Source organism: Copadichromis virginalis, linkage group LG1 (assembly GCF_057382275.1).
Source record: "Copadichromis virginalis isolate Kocher_CV1m ecotype Utaka linkage group LG1, C_Virginalis_male_GT1.1, whole genome shotgun sequence".
NCBI lineage: Eukaryota > Metazoa > Chordata > Actinopteri > Cichliformes > Cichlidae > Copadichromis > Copadichromis virginalis.
Window position 1 is genome coordinate 29,275,056 of NC_140618.1, and position 19,021 is coordinate 29,294,076.

At 41.9% G+C, this 19,021-nt stretch overlaps 1 protein-coding gene across 2 annotated transcripts in view; it reads right to left on the minus strand.

The window, feature by feature from the left end:
- fbn1 (fibrillin 1) overlaps positions 1–19,021 on the minus strand; it is a 64,168-nt gene that overhangs the window by 6,884 nt on the left and 38,263 nt on the right. For both annotated transcript variants that reach the window (XM_085458222.1, XM_085458228.1), the window contains 26 exons: positions 18,742–18,864; positions 18,400–18,522; positions 18,172–18,297; positions 15,530–15,652; positions 15,205–15,327; positions 14,913–15,080; positions 12,931–12,999; positions 12,693–12,818; positions 11,680–11,802; positions 11,431–11,589; positions 11,265–11,336; positions 11,050–11,175; positions 10,830–10,952; positions 9,956–10,081; positions 9,758–9,874; positions 9,541–9,666; positions 9,326–9,445; positions 8,653–8,778; positions 5,024–5,176; positions 4,839–4,901; positions 4,627–4,746; positions 4,417–4,536; positions 4,212–4,334; positions 3,558–3,689; positions 3,346–3,471; positions 2,525–2,731 (listed from right to left, as the gene is read on the minus strand). In XM_085458222.1, the coding sequence (XP_085314348.1) occupies positions 2,525–2,731; positions 3,346–3,471; positions 3,558–3,689; positions 4,212–4,334; positions 4,417–4,536; positions 4,627–4,746; positions 4,839–4,901; positions 5,024–5,176; positions 8,653–8,778; positions 9,326–9,445; positions 9,541–9,666; positions 9,758–9,874; positions 9,956–10,081; positions 10,830–10,952; positions 11,050–11,175; positions 11,265–11,336; positions 11,431–11,589; positions 11,680–11,802; positions 12,693–12,818; positions 12,931–12,999; positions 14,913–15,080; positions 15,205–15,327; positions 15,530–15,652; positions 18,172–18,297; positions 18,400–18,522; positions 18,742–18,864 (3,243 nt within the window). The remainder of the gene's footprint in view (positions 1–2,524; positions 2,732–3,345; positions 3,472–3,557; positions 3,690–4,211; positions 4,335–4,416; positions 4,537–4,626; positions 4,747–4,838; positions 4,902–5,023; positions 5,177–8,652; positions 8,779–9,325; positions 9,446–9,540; positions 9,667–9,757; positions 9,875–9,955; positions 10,082–10,829; positions 10,953–11,049; positions 11,176–11,264; positions 11,337–11,430; positions 11,590–11,679; positions 11,803–12,692; positions 12,819–12,930; positions 13,000–14,912; positions 15,081–15,204; positions 15,328–15,529; positions 15,653–18,171; positions 18,298–18,399; positions 18,523–18,741; positions 18,865–19,021) is intronic.

The following is a 19,021-nucleotide window of genomic DNA, read 5'->3' on the forward strand; positions in this document are numbered from 1 at the left end:
AAGTTCATCTCTGAATGTTTGTAAAGCATTCCAGCGTTAAGCTTAACAACCGATATATGGAGCGACTGCCTCTTCTCTCTCCCTCCCTCTCCTGTTGCTACTTCAATCTTGAAACTGATCAATGATCAGCTGATCGGCTTTTCTGTCGCGAGTCCGTCTCTCTTGTTCGTTCATCGCCCACTTCGTGCCAGAAAGAGGAAACCAGCGGCTGAGCAACAGCAGCACGTTTAAGCTTGATAAGCTGTTGTTAGAATTTATTTATTATTACTTTCTACACCAGGATCTTTTTCTACGTAGCTGACGGCTGGTAACTGTGCAGGGGCGGATCTAGCAAAGTTTAACCAGGGGGGCCGATAGGGCATTAACAGGGAAAAGGGGGGCACAAAGACATACTTTTTTTTCTTATTCTCATTTTAAATGTCTAGCTTTTAATAAATAATTATCTGAATCTTACACCCAAAGTTTTAATCTGAAGTAAAATGTATAGAAGTCCATTACTGTATATAGTAACTGTTAAGTCTAATATACCCTAGTAAGCTATACTACTTTTTCCTTTGGGAAGGTACCATCTGTGCAGTCTGCAATTCTGTTGAAGAAAGATGTTGAATCTATTTAATTATTCTTGAAAATAAATTTATTTCTGTGCATTTTTTTACCACACTGCATCAAATTAAAGCTGATTACGCCGATTAAGCGTCATGAGGTGGGGGGTGGGGGGTGGTTCCCTATTTTTTTTTTGTTGGGAGTTTACAACCCTATTAGTTAGGTTGCTTAATATTTCTGCTAAGTACTCTTTAAAACACCAGAATAGGGAGGATAAAGTAGGTTTAAGTTTATTAGATTGTTCAGTATTGCTGAACTATGAAATATTTTGGGTGCAGTGTATTTTTACATACAGGTATAACAGAATAGCTTTAGTGTTGTTGTTTATTTAAACTTGAGTATGAACTTACACAAAATGCAGCAATATATTAAAAAAAAAACAGTTTTATTGATTAAAAAACACACTATTCATATCGGTACCGGCAGATATCCAAATTTATGATATCGGTATCGGTATCGGACATAAAAAAGTGGTATCGTGCCATCTCTAGTTTGAGTGCGTGTGTGTAATTTTTTATGTCTGTAAACACGATAGCTTGAAAAGTTTTGAATGACTTCTGATAAAACTTGTAGGAGTGTAGAATGGGATCATGTTAACAGTCTATTAAAATTTGGCTTACAACCACCAAGGTCGTCAAGGCCAAGTTCACAATTTACTGGTTGAAAATTGACAGAAAGCCTTATAACTTAGAAACAATGATCACTGACCTTGTCATTGTTATCTGTATTGACCAAATACAGACATATAGGGAATGATTAAAATAATGCTGCTTTTGTGCCTTGTAATGTCAAGGGAGTTCAGTGAGGGAGGAACTGCCTGCTGGCATATACTCACACCAACAGGGATACTTAATGCAAAAGCAGATAAAAAGATGCATAGTATTTATTTTCATCGATTGATGTTTGATCACCATTTTCTCTGGACTGAAAAACTGAGTCAAAGTGTCAAAAAGTTCCTCTGTTAGACCATTTGAGGCTGCAAAATGGAGTCAGTCCCCTTTGTCTTGTGTTAAAATGCCTAAAATTAGAATTGGGGGAAAACACACACACACACACACACACACACACACCACCTGGTACAAAAAAAAAGAATCTGTCATAGATAATTTTCTACTCTGTGCTCACTGAATGGGGTGTGAATTTAGTGATAATCTACTTGTTTAGATTGTATTAAGACTCAAAGTTAAGCTTTATTAAGCCCATGTCCATTGTGACTGATAGGTGGTTGCCAACATAAACTGCTGTAAGCGGAAGCTTTCTGCTAGGCTTCACCTCAGCTAATTATAGTCACTTAAACGCCGAACCATGTTTGTGGTTTTCAATGTGGAAATCACAGAGTAACTATAAACCACAGAGTAATATTTCAAAAAAAAAAATCACCAATCTCCTTGGTAACTGAAGGAAAAAATGGCACAATAGTGTGTTTATTCACCGCAGTGTGTGTTGTGTAGTTAAATATCTCTGATTACATTACCCTGATCTTCTTCACCACAAAAATTGGTTCATTTTCAGAAGGACATCAAATCAGTGTCTTCATATTTTAATAAAAATACAGATATTTGGTGCCAGTAAAGTGATAACTATATAGCACGAGGAACAGATGGGCTATACAGCTGTGTTGATGTTTTACCTTTTGGATGTTTTTTTTTTTTAATTCAACTATCTTTCAAATGATGATTGTTTATTGTTTGGCTAACTGCACAAAGTGTCCTAGAAGTTAGTGCTTCAGCTTTGGTGAGTGAAAATTGAGCATTTTAAGCGCTAATTAGAAGGTGTCTGTTTACAGTCGATGAACCTTGCTAGAAAAGCTAGTTAGAACTAGCTAATAACTTCACAGTGTCATCCAAATCCGGTGACTTCCAGCTCAACGCTTCTGAATTGTAGAAGGTAAATGTGGATTACTAAATACTCATTAAGCTACCTCTTCCATCAGTGGTGTACCCAGGTCCCAGAGGACACATCTTCTTGTACTGGGTCGTCCCTGGCAGGGGACAGAGCTCACAGTTGTTACCCCATCCTCTGCCCCCATCACAGCAACACTCCGACTTGGTCACTGGGACCCTGTTAGTAGAAGTCATCTGACACAGAGTGGTCAGAACCTCGGTGAAGCAGACGCCTTCACGGTTATCTGCAGGGTGAGAGAGACACACACACAGAAAGGATCGTGAGAGCGAGACAATAACAGCAAGCAGACCAAACCACCCAGACAGGGCCTGGCCTCACACAGCAGACATAAATAGATAAGCCACACTGCTATATCACTACTGTCTGTAAGGAGGAAGATAGCCATACAGTTACAAAGTCCCACTGGAGGTTTTCTCACCATGCTCAACACATAACAGCTATCCAGAGCTATACTATATATTTAGACTAGGAGGAAAGGCTTTGAGCAGTATTTCCTTGCTTCCTCCTCTGCTGATAGTAACAGACCCTTGTTTATTTTAGGAAGATTTGGATACCATCATGGTAAAGTTCAATTCCCATGGAAGCATTAAATTCAGCTTCAGCATCTGTTCTTCCAAAACACATACAGCACATTAATGTCTAAATTATTTATATTGTTAAACTATTAAGTAGCATGGATGATTTTTAATCAATTACTGTCTCTGTGGCTAGACACTGCAAACACTCGTTTTAATTATGTACTCCTAATCTCATCTATCTGGCAGAAAATTAAAGATAAAGGGGTTCTCTTCTGATGATAACCTTACAGCCTTTTTAAAGTGATGACAGTGTACATACCAATACATTCTGTCTGAGTGGGGTTGGGAATGAATCCTTGGTCACATCTGCATCGGTAACTTCCGACAGTGTTCTCACAACGGCCGTTCTTACAGATACCCGGTTTGGCCGTGCACTCATTCAGATCTAAAGCAGACAGACACACAGTGTAAAGAGGCATACTATATTAAATGTACTCAAGGTAAAACCACCTACGACACCATGATAATTACCCATGCAGCCCTCTCCACTGGGCAGCCGTGTGTATCCAGGTGCACAGATACATATATATGTACCAATCAGGTTCTTGCAGGTCATGCCTCTGCTGTCACAGTCATCTATACCATCTGCACACTCATCTTGGTCTGGAAGACAAACACCATAGTAAGAGTAAGTGGATGCAAAAGCCTCAAGAAGCCCACGTGCATTCATGCCTGTGCAACAGGTAACGTAACACAGACACTCAGACAAAGTATGCCAGAGTTTAATCTAACCACTAAATCCAACACTGAGCTCTGGATTGATAACAGGGTTGTAGTGGGGTAGTTGGTGGTCTGTTTGGAGCTGTAATGTAAACAGTGACGTTATAGACACTGACATGTTCCTCCTGACTCACCACTTCCCTCCAAATACAACTGTTGCTATGGCGTGCGAGGTATATGAGAGATCAGAGGTGTAAACAGACTCGGTGGGTTACAGTTGTCAGAGTGATTTAAGTTCATCCCAGACAGAGAACCCTTGAGGATCTCACAGAAACAGTGCGAGAGTGCGTTATGTAACTTTATGGAAGGTGCTGGCATGGCTTTTTGTGAGAATTTCTACCAGAGCTTTCCCGTTAATGGACCTGCGAACTCTGACTACACGGGTGAGTCATTTTACTGTTATACCTTTACACATCCTCCTGTCCTCCCGCAGCACGTAGCCTGTTGGGCATTTACACTCGTACGAACCCACTACATTAACACAGCGGAAGGCGCACAGCAGAGGATTCTGGGCGCACTCGTTGATGTCTGGACCGGAAACAGAAAAACCACAAGTTACACATTAAGACACCCATGACCTAAACGGGGGCTCAGATACAGCTTCGGATACCTTCGCAGGTCATCATTGGCCCAGGCTCAAAGCCGTCATCGCACGCACACTCAAATCCCCCAATAACATTAGTGCATGTGCCGTTTCCACAGGGATTTCCAATGTCGCACTCATTAGTGTCTGTGTTGAAGAAAAAAAACGAAAAAAGCGACTCAGAATGACTAAAAGAGCAATCAGGAGGATAAGAAAAAAGAAAATGACCTGACTGACCTTCACATCTGACTCCACTAATGTCAAGGCGGTATCCCATGGGACATTCACAGCGGAAAGAGCCGTCCGTGTTAATGCACTGGCCATTAACACAAGGATTATTGATGCATTCATCAATATCTACAATCAGAAATGTCAACACAGATTGAAATTAAATGCCACAACCATAACAGAGATATTGAAAAATGCAGATTTATTATCAGCCTATTTACCTTTTGGATGTTCATCTGGCCCACGTTGATATCCCTCGTTAGGGCAGAGATCGCGATACCCCTCTGGAACCGTCAGATGTCAAAAGTCATCAAACGTTTTGATCATGAGCTTACATGAATATGAGCGGTTTCTCACATCTATGTGTTTTGCGCAGCAGTGTCTGTTTTATGTGTAGAATACACACCCTGTCCTTTGATGGGGCAGATTTCACAGGGGTCTCCCCAGCCTTGACCTGGCATGCCGATGCAACAGCACACTTCCTTGGTAGTGTTTTGAGGTTTTGGAGCCTGACAGCGCCCATTTTCAAACTTGGTATAGCAGTAGTTCACACGGACATCTATGGGATAACACACATAGAGAAGGCAAGAACAGTGAATGGTGATAAACAGATGGATGAAATATCTAGAAGCGCAATGTCGTCAAGATAATCTATATCAAGTCAGGATCCTGTCTGGCTTGTTTTGGCAGAGGACAACTGGTTCTGAAAATCTAAAACCTTTCAGATAACTCGAGAAACTATTTGACAACCGTAAAGATTGTAAGAAAAGTTTGTTGCCTCTGAATAATTCAATAAATCAGTAAATCCATAGCTGGTTGGTTCACTATAGCCTCAGCCTGAAGAAGAAGATTCCCAGGCACAAAGATTATTTGATTAAGGCAAATATGACAAAACTCTGGTTTTTCAAACAACTCAAATTTTTTCGTGCTTTCTCAAACTGGGGTCTTGAGTCGTTATGGCAAGTTAATCACTGTGATCACCATCTTCCTGATTGTTTGTTTCTGTTGTTGGTTTCAGTCTCCTTTCATTTTCTGGAAGCTTTGCCACAAACAATTGGCTGTAACAGACAAAAGAGCTTGAGAATCAAAAATCCACATGAATGAATAATGAGCAGGCTTAGTCCGAAAATCATCCGTGACATTTCGGGAAAAGTTTGGAAAACAATCAGTCATGAGGTTCAAAAGTTACGCGCATAAATGGTCTGAGCTTGAGCAATTGGTGGTGACAGAGTGCTCAAGGGCAAGACATGAAACTAACACAAAAGAATGAAGAAACTATTCCTAATCAATGTGGCAGAATCCTACGTTTTTACATGAAAAATACGAAGAAGAAAATGAAAAAGAAGGAAGCTTCATTTCGGGCCCCTAAACAACAACCATGTTAAAGGTTCAGAATTAGAAACAGCTGTAGTATTATGTATTCTGCGGCCACAATGTAAAAGCTGTAAAGTCTTACGTAGTGCTTGTACCTGCGACTTGATTATTACGTCAGTGTACAAAACAGGACCTCGATATGAGAAAAAGTGTTCTTGTTTTCAACCATTTTTTAATTGTACAGACTGAAGTTGCATAATTATTTCCACTCACCAATCTGTGTGTGTCTGGTTACTCCAGGACTAAGCAGCCCCTTACTTGTAATAGGAAGCATATGGTTTCGCTCTCCTGCTAACAATGGCCTTCAGTGAACTCAACACAAATAAGCTTTCTGACCACCATAGATCACTCACACACCTGGCTCAGGAGCAAAGATCACATACATGAACACCTGGTGCTGTGAGGAGAATGTCAAAGAGTGTCACATTACTTTCCTCCATGAAACGGATTTGTCAGCCTCTCTGCGAAGGAGATTGATGGAGCTCTATGCACAGCCCCTTGCAAGTATATGTACACATATGCACGGGTGCATTGGAATCTCCAAGTGCATATCTCCTTCATATTTTGCATTTTATAAAAGGAAAATTGTGAAATAAAGAAATTTTCTAAATAAACAAGAGAGTCGCCTGATAAAAAAAAAAAAAAAAAGCTTTTAAATGAATCAACTCTTGGCTAACAATGACAGCAGGGACAACGATCTGAAGTGTGGTGACAAATATTTAATAGTTATAATTATGTTCATTTGCAAAACCACTGAAGCATTATAATTTAAAACGTATCATTAATTGGCGAGCGCTGGTGGCCAAGTGGTTAAGACACATACCAAATACTGCAAATGCAACTCCCCTAATCACTGAAATGGTTCCATCCAAGGACTAATCATGCGTGTCATCACCCTCCTATTCTCTCTTTCTGTTTTCCTACCAGTATCGATTATTGCGACGCCAGAAAAAACATGAAATTCACAGCCTCTTTCTTCACCGCATATCTGCATTTTGTGAATGATTCTGTTACCAAAGAATGTTAAACAAACATCCTGCTAATAGAGAAACTACTGATATCCTTCACACTATCTCGACATTTGTTCTTTCAAGCCACTTTAAACTTGTGAGGCTCATTTCTGGGAATGTTACTAACTGCAGTGCTGAAGCTGAGTTTGTTTTGATGGGTGGCCTCATTTTCTTTCCCTGTTTCCAGGCAATCAATAGACGCCAATGGGAATGACATCAAAAGCATCACTGTGGCACCTATGCTGTCACAATATCTGTCACAAATGATTATACATACAGATTAAATTTAGAACTGCACAGAGCACAGTGACAGTGATCACTAATAAATCATTGATGTCAAAGAACCTCAGTGACCATCAGCGATGCACAAAATCACAACAACAGTCACCTCAAGTCGCTCTATGCTGCAAGATAATCGCTAAAATAATACAGAGAAAACCCAAACAATCAGACGACCCCCTTGGCAACAGTGGGAAAGAGAAACTCCTTTTGACAGGAAGAAACCTCCCGACAGAACCAGGATCAGGGAGGGGCAGCCATCTGCCACGATGGGTTAGGGTGAGGGGAGGGAGCCAGGAAAAAGACACACTGTGGAAGAGAGCTAGAGATTAATAACAAATAATTATTGAAGTCAAAGCGGAGTTTGAAAACAAATAGTGAGTGAAAAAGAAACACTCGGTGCATCACGGGAAGCCCCCCAGCAACCTAGGCCGACTGCAGCCTATCAAAGGGAGCTAGTTCAGGGTCACCTGACCCTAAAAGCTTTATCAAAAAGGAAAGTTTTTGGATGTGAGTAGAAGGATTTTAAACTTGTTTTTAGATTTAACTTTCTACTCGTTCTTGTCCCCGTCAGTACTCTCTCTGCTATTGCATACGCAGGCTACATAACTCTTCTTAACTTGTGCTGCTTTAACACTATATTGCATAATGCCATAATCCCTTTTGTGGCCGAGAACTACGTCTTCATTCATTATTGTAGCATTCATGTAAAATACAGATGTCACGGAGGAGAGCGGTTAGCACAAATAAATTTAGGCTTTGCGGTCAAATCTAAATATGTACATCTATTCCAGTCTGCTAAATTATGAAGAGTATAATCTAAAATAAAACAATGTTATTCCTCAATGTGTTAAAGGGCTGTTTTGGGTTATGCAGCTATAGAAACTATACATGCATTTTGGAAATCTCACCATCATCAGTGTTTTCTCAGTAATACACACAAACCACAAACTAATTTACTGCCAGTGTTACTCACTTTCCACCAAACTCCTCCTGTTTATCCCCTAACCTTCAGTCGAACGCTTCTGGTGATGTCATCACTTCAGTGTTTGGAGAGGGAACTCCCTAGCAGAGGACTCAGCGCACCCCCACCCAATCCAAAATACACACATATACTGTATAAACACACACACACAAGTGAGGAAATGGAAAAGTGATCTGTTCAGAGCCACCCTTGGCCTTGTTGAGGCAGCAGCAGCAGAACCAGCTGGAACACAGTGTGCTATCATGAAAGAGCAGGAAAAGCCGGACACCACTGGCTGCTGCTTAGTCTCCACTAGTGCTCACTTTTCACTGTAAAAGCAAACGCATGCTATAATTTCATAGCTTCTTTTCCCATCCTTCTCACTCCCACACGTGCACACACAGTTACCTATGCATCTCCGTCCAGACGCAGAGAGCTGGAAGCCTTCAGGGCACAAGCAGGTGAAGCTTCCTTGAGTGTTAGAGCAGGTTCCATACTGACAGATCTCAGGTGACTGGGCGCACTCATCGGTGTCTGACATAAAAGAGAGAAACAACATTGTGAACCTCATTAAATGACATTTCCAGTTGTTTAAACCATTAGAAGCATTCCAGTTTCCAGTATGTCACTGCACATCTAAATGTCAGTGTAATCTCGCACGTGAATAATTGCACGAAGGCAGTTGCCTCACTGTTACATGTTCACTTATCACAATAACCAGCTGCTGTGGCTGCTTCTGATGCTGAGAATTCATAGCTGTTCCTCCCTTCGTCTAGGAACTCAGCACAAAGCAGGAATGTATTGAAGTCTCCGGAATATCTCCTCATCAGCCCCGCTATACAAACAATCCATGTTTTTTGGCTCAGCCTTATTCTCACATGTGAAAGGAAGAAAAAGGGGGTCTGACGAAGCTTCCCCTCCTCTGGTGCACTCCAGTAGAGCTGATCTAAGCTAGTCTAAGTTAGATGTTAGCAGAAATTCACCTCTATGTGCATTTTTTTTGCTTCAGTAATTCTTGTTTTTCACCTCTCAGTTTTTTTTTAACCACAACACGGAATGAATGGGATTTATGACGCTCTACCTTCACAGGTTTCCTCATGAAGGTGGTAGCCAGGTGGGCAGATACACCTGTAAGAACCATCCAAATTCAGGCAAGTTCCTGCACCACATGTGCCTGGATTCACTGCACATTCATTAATATCTGAAGAAAAGGGATGATATAAATGTACATATTATAGAACATATCTATATCATAATTAGATCAATATCAAAAAAGGACAAACAGCATTTCCTTACCTCCACACAGTCTGCCGTCTAAAGTGAGCTCATAGCCATCATTGCACACACAGAGGAATGTGCCCACTGTGTTGACACACTGCCCGTTTCGACACAAGCCCCTCTGCGTCGCACACTCATCGACATCTGCTCGGCACACAGGCAACACAACAGTTAACACAGATGCTATGGCTCTTCTTCTTTTTCACTTTTTCTTTACTCACGTCCACACACGCACCTATGCAGTCGCTGTTGTGCGAGTTTTGAAAGCCAGGATAGCAGAGACAGTTGTAGGAGCCTACGGTGTTCTTGCAGGTCCCGTTTCCACAGGGCTGTCTCTCACACTCGTCCACGTCTGAAACCAGAGAGCAGCGTCACAGTTTTATCACCTGGCAGAGGAACACCGGTGAGACTGATGGGAAGTAGCACCGCTTACCGACACACATCGACAGGTCCCGAGTTGCTTTGAAGCCATTGGGGCAGACGCAGCGATAGCTCCCCAGTGTGTCAATGCAATGGCCTGGATTGCATATACCGGGGTTCTCGTCGCACTCGTTACGGTCTGAGACAAAAGAGAAAAACAAATGTCACACTTTGAATCCATATTCAAATAGTATTTAGATATTTTATCCTCAAACAGTTACTAAAATTCATATATTTCTTCATAATACATGAAACTGACCAAACATTCTTTTGCACTATAACTCAATAATTAGACTGCATGAGGCCAGTGTAACATCATCAAGTGCAGCCTGAGCGTGTCTGGGTGTTAGGACTTGCATGAAAAGCAGGATGCCGGCATAACATTCACTTATCGTTTAGGACTCTCCAGACTGACAGCAACATGATTTAGATATGCTGTAGCACATGTTCAGCAGCTCAACACCTGCTTCACATTCTCTCCTCCTTAATAACAAGCCCACCATGAAGAATTCAGTCTCAGGCTGACTGTAACTGTGCTGCCTCTTTGTGTGCTTTATCTCTGGCAAATAACTGGCCAGAATGTGCACTTCAAAGAGTTTCGCATAACCGCATTTGATAAAGCTGGAAGAAGTGAGACAGCGTTAGCGTGAGGCCACAGAAAGACCCTGTGAAGTTAGCATCTTTCTCAAGGGAATGACAGAGGGATTTCTGGCTGCTCTTTTTTGGCTAATGTTTTCTATCATTCTATCCATCTGTCCACTAATTTTGTCTCCATTTTATGCCATTACAGGAGACGACTAAACTGGAGGCTGATTATACAACTGCAGTGTAATTCGAGTGCCGCTGATACCGCAAACATTTTTAGCTAATAACCAGCACATCCTTACCAAGACATTGCCCAGTGGGAGTGAAGCGGTACCCAGCTTTACACTCGCATCGGTAGCTTCCTGGCAAGTTCAGACAGTCTGCATTTTGCTGGCACACCGGTCCATTCTGACACTCATCAATATCTGACAACAAGAGGGACAGAGATGTTCATACAGCAGGCATAAATATAAAAAGACCAAAGTAAAACACAGGGATTCTACAGCAGACTGCAAACGTCACCTTCACAAATCAGCAGCTTGTCGTTGTAGATGAAGCCAATGGGGCACTCGCACCTGAAGCTGCCGATCATGTTGATGCACACTCCATTCTCACAGATTCCCGGAATTTCCCTGCACTCGTCGATGTCTGTCAAATGAACGAGAGACCAACGGCGGCGTGAGAAAAGAGAAGCGTTCCTCCTCATCGCGTAAGCGTTTCAGTGTGAAAATCTTTACCAATAATCTGTCCAGTGGTGATGTCGATGTAATATCCCGGTCTCTCGCTGCCACACAGGATCGCAAACTCATCTGAATGGACAGGAGGCACGAGTTTATACGAGTTCATCGCCACTTCCGCGTGCTGGTATATACTACGTATTTACTCTACTGTTCTAGACCTCACCGCTGCTGGGCACGGGGCACTGTTCGCAGGGTTTGTTCCACGCACGGCCGATGTTGTAGGAGCAGCAGCACATCTTTTTGGTCATGTTGAAGTTTAGCTCGCCGTCGCACGTTCCGTTGTCAGAGTAAAAGTTCCTGTAGCAGTAGCTCTTCCTCATGTCTGTGTGTGGTGCGTTTGTGAGAAATGCAGAGTTGCAGGTAACCCTAAATACGACAGCGACAATCGTGAAAACCCAGCAAGCCTACCTACCCATGCAGTTGTTCCCTCCGTTGACCTGCATGTAATCCACAGGGCAGATGCAGGTGTAGTTCCCAATGGTGTTGTAGCACTGGCCGGGGCCACAGATGCCTGGCCGTTCACACTCATTGACATCTGTACACAGAGAGAGCAGCACGGGGGAAAAAACATTCCTTCAGTAAAGGTGCCAGCTACTTCTATGAAACATATTTTGGTCCACGCCTTTAAATATATAAAATTCTTTATCAGCATTACTCCTAAAAAGCCATGAGCATGCCTATGAGCCCAGCTCATAGCTGAACAGTTCATTGACCACAAACAAGGAGGACTTGCAGTGCTAGACTTTTGTACTTCAGGTCAACAAAAACACACTAATTAAACACTTTCCCATGATTATTTTCATGTTGGCTTGAAATAAAATATCCCCCTCTGCTGTTACTGCAACTTACTGCATGTGTGTGCATTTCACGGGGGGGGGGGCAAAGCGTGAAATGTGCACGGTGGACCGGCGTGTCTATTACACGCTTTCGGCTGAGTTAAAATGTCACTGTCAACCCATTAAGCCTCCTGCTCTCCTCCTTTCTCTGTTCCCTTTTCTCTTTTTTAAACAGCCTTCTATTTCATCGCCTTTCGTTCCTCTCTCCGTCATCACTGGCGTGCCTACAGGGGACACTGCGTACTTCCCCAAGGAAAGAGTTGACCACATCAGAGCCTTGCTCTTCTGGACACAGTTAGCGCTCTCAGCTGTCTCATCATTCTGGCTGAGCTTTGCTGGGTTAGCAACAAACGGGAACTAGAGCAGACACTTATTGAGCTGCAGTGTTGTCTATGGGACAACAGGGTCCAATATTTTCTTTGCCTTTTTGCTCCCAGTGCTTCTTTCTCTCTCTTTCTCTCTCCATGTGTCACTGAAAGAACATCTCCACGGCTGGACTCAATTTCCTCCCCAGTGAAATGTCCCAGGGCCAGAGCTGGAGACGGATGGGTCACCTGTTTGTTCATTTGTGCATGTGTGTGCTTAATACCTTCACAAACTCTGGTGTCCAGGTTGAGGGCAAAGCCTCTTGAACATTCACAGTGGAAACTACCAAATGTGTTGATGCACCGTCCTCCCTGGCATAAGCCGGGCAATTCCTGACACTCATCGATGTCTGTGGGAGAGAGAAAGGGAAAACTCAGCACCATTGTGGGCTGGTGTTTCTGTAAGTATACCCAGGGGCGACCTCAAAAACAAAAAAAGGCATAATAGCATGTTGCTACAACCTTCCAAGATGACAGTGATGGGGTTTGGTCTGAAGCCTTCCCCTCCAGGACACAGAGTCTTGTACTGAGCTGTAACACAAAACACAGAAACGAATTACAAGCCTGCATCAAGGGTGTGCGTTATAGCAGAATTTGCCAGTAATTGCGATGAATCGTGGTGCTTGAAAAAGCCATTTTTAGTCATGCACTTGTTTCCTTTCGTTTTCTGTCGTGCTTTTTGTGATCTCAGCGTTAGCCACAGAGCCCAGAGGACCGGACATGACTGCAGCTACTCAGAATTACAAAGCGAAAAGAAAAAGGTTTTGTTCTTGTCACAGAAGCAAACAGTTCCCTGAGCTGAAAAGGATGAGTCATTCCCTGTAATGTTTTGAAACATCTGTTGGCAATTTCCAAATAAGTTGCACAAAGCTGTCTCATTTTTACCAGCAACAGCAATTACAGCAAACACACTAATCGCATGGCAAGAGAAGCCAGCATGTGAGTCTGCATGTAAGCAGAGCAGCTAGTTTGCACCTTAAGACTCCTTATGTACTCTGGTATATTAATATATTTTGATCTTGGATATGATTCACAAACCTTAATTTGAGGAAATTAAGGTTTGGTTTAAGGAAATTAAGGTCTGTTTTGTTTACCCTGCCGCAAATAGATGGATTTGACAGGGTTATTGATTAAACATAAACACCAAATCTTTTTCTTTCCTCTACATTCAAATCTAATTTTTAAACCACAATTCAAAACAGCCAACAGCTAACAAGCCAACCCATCCCACCAACAAGAATACAGGGTGAAAAGTCAAGCCGACAAGGAACTGTCAAAAATCACATTTCCAGGAGAGACCACTTCAGCCAGGGTGCAAAAGCTTAAGAGCGTAAGAGCATATATAAAAATGTTTACATCCTGGAGAGGTGGAGGTATGCACAAGAGAGAAGAGGAGTCAATAGAAGCAAGGTGGAAAGGTGAACATGCAGTAGAGTAGAGGTAGTGAAGGTAGGTGAGTTTAATACCTGGGGTCAGGCATCCAAACAAATGTGTACACAAGAGAGGTGAAGAAGGGAGTGCACGCAGGGTGGAAACCATGTCAGGGATGATTTGTGACAGAAGGATAGCCGCAAGAATGAAAGGGAAGCTTTATAAGATGGTAAATCAGAGGGACCAGCTCAGGTTGAGCAGTAAGGCATAGTGGAGATACTGGACAAAGGATGCTGAGTATGAACCTGCCAGGGAGGATGAAAAGAGGAAGACCACAGAGACGTTTCATGGATGTAGGGTTGGTATAACAAAGGAGGATGCTAGGGATAGGGTGAGATGGAGGCAGATGAGCTGCTGTAGTGACCCCTAAAGGGGGCAGCTGAAAGAAGAAGATCCTGGTACAAAGAATGGTGTTGCAATCCATAGCTAATCTATCCCTTATGCCTTATCCCATAACTGTAGTTTGACTGTGAGGTGTGTTTCACCTTTGCTCTGCTTATGGATTTGGAGACTCATGGAACACTTTTTAATCAATTTATCTGACAAATGACATGTATTGGTTTATGCACAAATGTAGCCTACTTGATAAAGTCTTCCTAAATCCTAGCATTTTATTTGTATATATTAATTAGCAGGTACTATATCTGAGTGATGCACCCATGCAACCCACTGCATGGTTCCAATTTTATCATGCCATCATTCTTCAGATGTTTGTGTTGCTTTCCTACAGCTGAAATGAACAAAAATGTTGAATCGTGGAAATCTTTATCAAAGTAAGTAATGCTAGCAATAAATTACCTTCTCATGTACTATCACAAGCCACTGAGTATATCAGCTCCAAAAAGAGACGCTAAGGTTAGCTAACTATGCACTGTATTTGGGCTATAGACGCTGTGGCTTCCTGGAGGTGCGTCACGCATGAGTATTTCTTGCTAGAGTAGACATTCCTCGCAGTTGAACTGAAAACAAAAAGTACATAATGTGTGGTTACAAAGGATAATGTGATGACTCACTTGAGTTTACAGGCGGGCATAATTCACATGGATTTCCCCAGCCCTTGCCCATGGAGCAGCAACAGGACGCTTTGGAGACGCCAACTCCAATCTCATTGGAGCAGTCCAAATTTTCAGATGCGTCTCCTCGCAAACGAACATCTCGAAAGCAACTACCAGAGCGAGTGTCTACACACAAACGCACACATAAACAGGCACAGATTTTCAGCTATGTTGGTTAAGCCTTTTCTTTGAAATTAGTTAAAGAACAAGCTAAGAACAGTTTTAAATATGTTTAGTGTTGCAGTCTCACCTACACAGCCCACTCGAGTGGGATTGAGTTCAAAGTCTGGTGGGCAGTTACAATGGTAGCTTCCAGGGATATTAACGCACACTCCATTAATGCAGATGGTCGGGTCTGCACATTCATTGATATCTGAGAAAGAAAAAGTACATTTTTTTATATATAAATGATCGCTTTCAATTTTTTGGCCAATACAAAAGCAACTGGATGGATCACAGAATATGAAAGCTCTTATCTTTACACGTGTGCTGCGTTTCTTTTGCACTTGTATATATTTCCCCTGTTTGCTGAGGCCTAAACACAGGAACATGGAGGGGAGCTGGACTAGTCTTACCTGTGCAGTTGCCTCCACTTCTGTCCAGTTCATAACCAATGCTACATTTACATCTGAAAAGTCCCGGGATATTCTGGCACTGTCCGTTGACACAGATGTCAGCAAAGGTACATTCGTCTATGTCTGTGAAAAAGAGAGATAAAGAGCGAGCCAGCTGTGAGTGATTAGTGGATCATGAGATCACGGTGGAAAACTGGCAGTGGGCTTTAGGAAGTGAAGGCCACTCACCTCTGCTACAGAATGACAGCTCTAGACATACTCAGACAGACATACGCACACATACACTATCAGAACTGTAGCCAAGGTTATGAAATTGTGCTCTTCCACATCATTACACTCTGCACAAGTCATTACTGTCCAGCTCCGACTGAGCTGATGGAGGCAGGACTGGACAGGTTATTTCAGGATGTTTGACACATCAGTGCAATGAGGTCAGTCTGCTCTTTCAATTGAATCCTGCAGTGCATTATCACTGCACTCAGCATTCATCTGCAACAAGTTATAAATGTGTTCATATGCAGCTTACAAGAAATCTTAAAAACAAGTTAATATTTTATTCAGACTTTGAGTAAATGAGCGGAATACATCCCAATCAAAACATCTTTAAAAAAGAGCCTGCAGTTGAGATTCCCACATATGGCAACTCTGAATCATATGTCAGTATATTATGAAGGTTAGGAATCCAGAATTTATACAGTTGTGGTCAGAAGCTGACTTATATTCATCATTGGCATGAGTGTCATGGTAATTTTGGACTTTTAATGATTTCATGGAACTTGTTCTTCCAGTATGAAATGACTGTACACACATCTTTAATGGCTTTAAAAACCAATAACTGGTTTCACTGGTTTAAATTGTTTTGGGATTTACTCTAATCCACAGAGGGGTTTTAAAAAAATATGAGTGGTGCTGAAGGTTCTACCATGTCTTTTAAATTGACATATTATCTTCTGTTTAGTGATTGTAATTTAATACAACCGGTAGTTTCCGGTAGTTGCCAGCATAAAAAGCATTTGTTTGACACTGCTCATTTAAAACTGAGAAAAATGGGAAAGTGCAAGGAATTCAGTGAAGATGTAAAAGGGAGAACTGCAGATTTACACAAGTTGCGAAGGTCTCTTGAAGCCATTTCTAAACAAGTGCAGACTCTAAGATTATCAGTTCAAACAACTGTATGCAAGTTATTCTGATTTGTCACCACTTCTGTAACTTTTAAATTGGTTAGTATTTCAAGAACAACCTGGGAACTTTCCAGGCTCAAGTGTGTCATGAACTGGAAACTGTTGGAACACCAGCGTCACTGCCTTCTGGAGAAAAATCTTTAAGCTTTTTGGCCATAATGGTAAGAGGTATGTTTGGAAGAGTAAAGGCCTTCAAACCTAAGAAAACAGCTGATAAGCATGGTGGTGGTAGCGTAATGCTCATACTCTGGAGATGTTTTGCCAGCAATGGTACTGGTATGCTGCACAAAGTGGTGGAATAATGAAGAAGCTGGACTACAACAGCTAGACCGTTGAAAGTTGGACACAATGGTATCCTTCAAAACAACAATGATCTTGAACATAAATCCAAACTGGTTTTGGAATGACTAAAGCAGGCTGACATTAGGCTTCTGGAATGTCTTTCCCAAAGCCCTGACCTCCTCTTTATCGGAAATATATGGACTACATTTAAAAGTCAAGAATGTGCCAACCAATTTAAATGAACTCTTCCAACTTTTGACAAGCATCTGGTCAAGTTGCAACTTGCTAAGAGACATTTAACAACATGTTAGTGGGGGTCTATGTATAAGGTCTTGGGTCTGTATGTATAAGTTTGGCCCTGTGTGTATTAGAAAAACAAAAAAGTAAATTGAAAATTGTGCACCTAATTCTTGCTTGGGTCATTAAAGGTGTACGCTGTACAATCATTCCACCCTGGCAAAAGAACCGTTCAAAGAAATCGCCAAAAGCTCAAAATTACAATTTATGCCTACGATGAGTAAAATTCTGTCCACAGCTGTATGTAGTGTAAGCAGCTTGTGCATCTCAAGCACTAATTTTAAGAATAAGACTGTTTTTAGAGCAGCCTTTCATTACAATTCTAATATGTAGCCTTTTTATGCTACAAGGAATTACACTGTAAGCAGGAAATAATGTTTGGACCGGTTTTTTCAAAGAATTCCTTCCACTCAGTTCATTTTTATCTCTATCACAAAGCTTAGATACAACCTTTAACCAAATTGTAGCAATTGCACAACTGATATACACTCCTGAGTCAGATAAACATCTCGTAGTTACGAGCTCGCACGCTGTGATGTGTGCTTCAAGTTTCAGAAGCGTGATGTTGAAACACTAAATTATCGAGCAAACGTGAACAGAAAATCAAGGCGAGTTCCACTGTTATTGTCAGTCCTTCGAAATGTTCTCACAGCCTAAATCACATTAATGCTCAGCATATTGTGCTCTTTGATGTCCAAAAATCCATATAATTAGTAGGCAGCATCTGTTTGGATCTGCTATTTCCATAAACAGGAAAACAAAACAAATAAATAGCACCGGGCAATTTTTGGGTTTTGTTTTTTGAAACTGTCAACATAATTTAGGATGCGGGCACCCATTCAAATCCTGGGAACTATGATAGTCTGTGTTGTATTGCCTTACCCTCACAGGCCTTGCCGTCAGCAGTGGTGATGAAGCCCATGTCACATTCACAGCGGAAGCCTCCTGGCAGATTCAGACAGTGGCCGTTTTCACACAGGTTGCCGTTCTCTGCGCACTCATCGCTATCTGCAGTCACACACCCACACAGAGTCAGTAAGCACAAAATACATCCGTGGATCTTTTAAAGGGCTGAAGTGTGGATTAAGAAACTGATTTTGTATGTGTGACCTGAGCAAGAGAATCCATCTCCAGAGAATCCATCCTTGCACACGCATCGATAAGAGCCCATGGTGTTGAGACAGTCAGCATTGTTGCTGCACATATGTGTCCCATTTGAGCATTCATCCAGGTCTGAAACACAACAAACGATTACATTCCTGCAAACGTAACCGAATTCATCCAAATATTGAGGATAAGCCTTGCAGTATTAAATCAATATCAAAGTAAAGACGATAGCCAAAAGCACAGGTTCGCTTTTCGCAATTGCGCATCTCATACACAAGCTCATTCATTTCAGATGGTTCATGTATTTTTACCATTTACTTGCGCATTCCAGGCCATCAGCCTTACCTGTACATTTGAGACCACTGCCAATCCACCCCGGAGCACAACTACACTTGAAACTGCCGGCTGTGTTGGTGCAGGTTGCATGTCTATCGCAATTATGGGCTCCGATTTCACACTCATTGATATCTGACAAAGAGAGAACAAGAAACAACATAAAGAAAAATAGACACAGGTCTGATGGTCCAATGATTAAGGTCTGCTTTCTCATTCCAGTTGGGTTCTTGGCGCTGTAGAGTGAGTTGATGCTTGGTTTGATTTGTATAAAGATAGCAGCAGGAGAAGA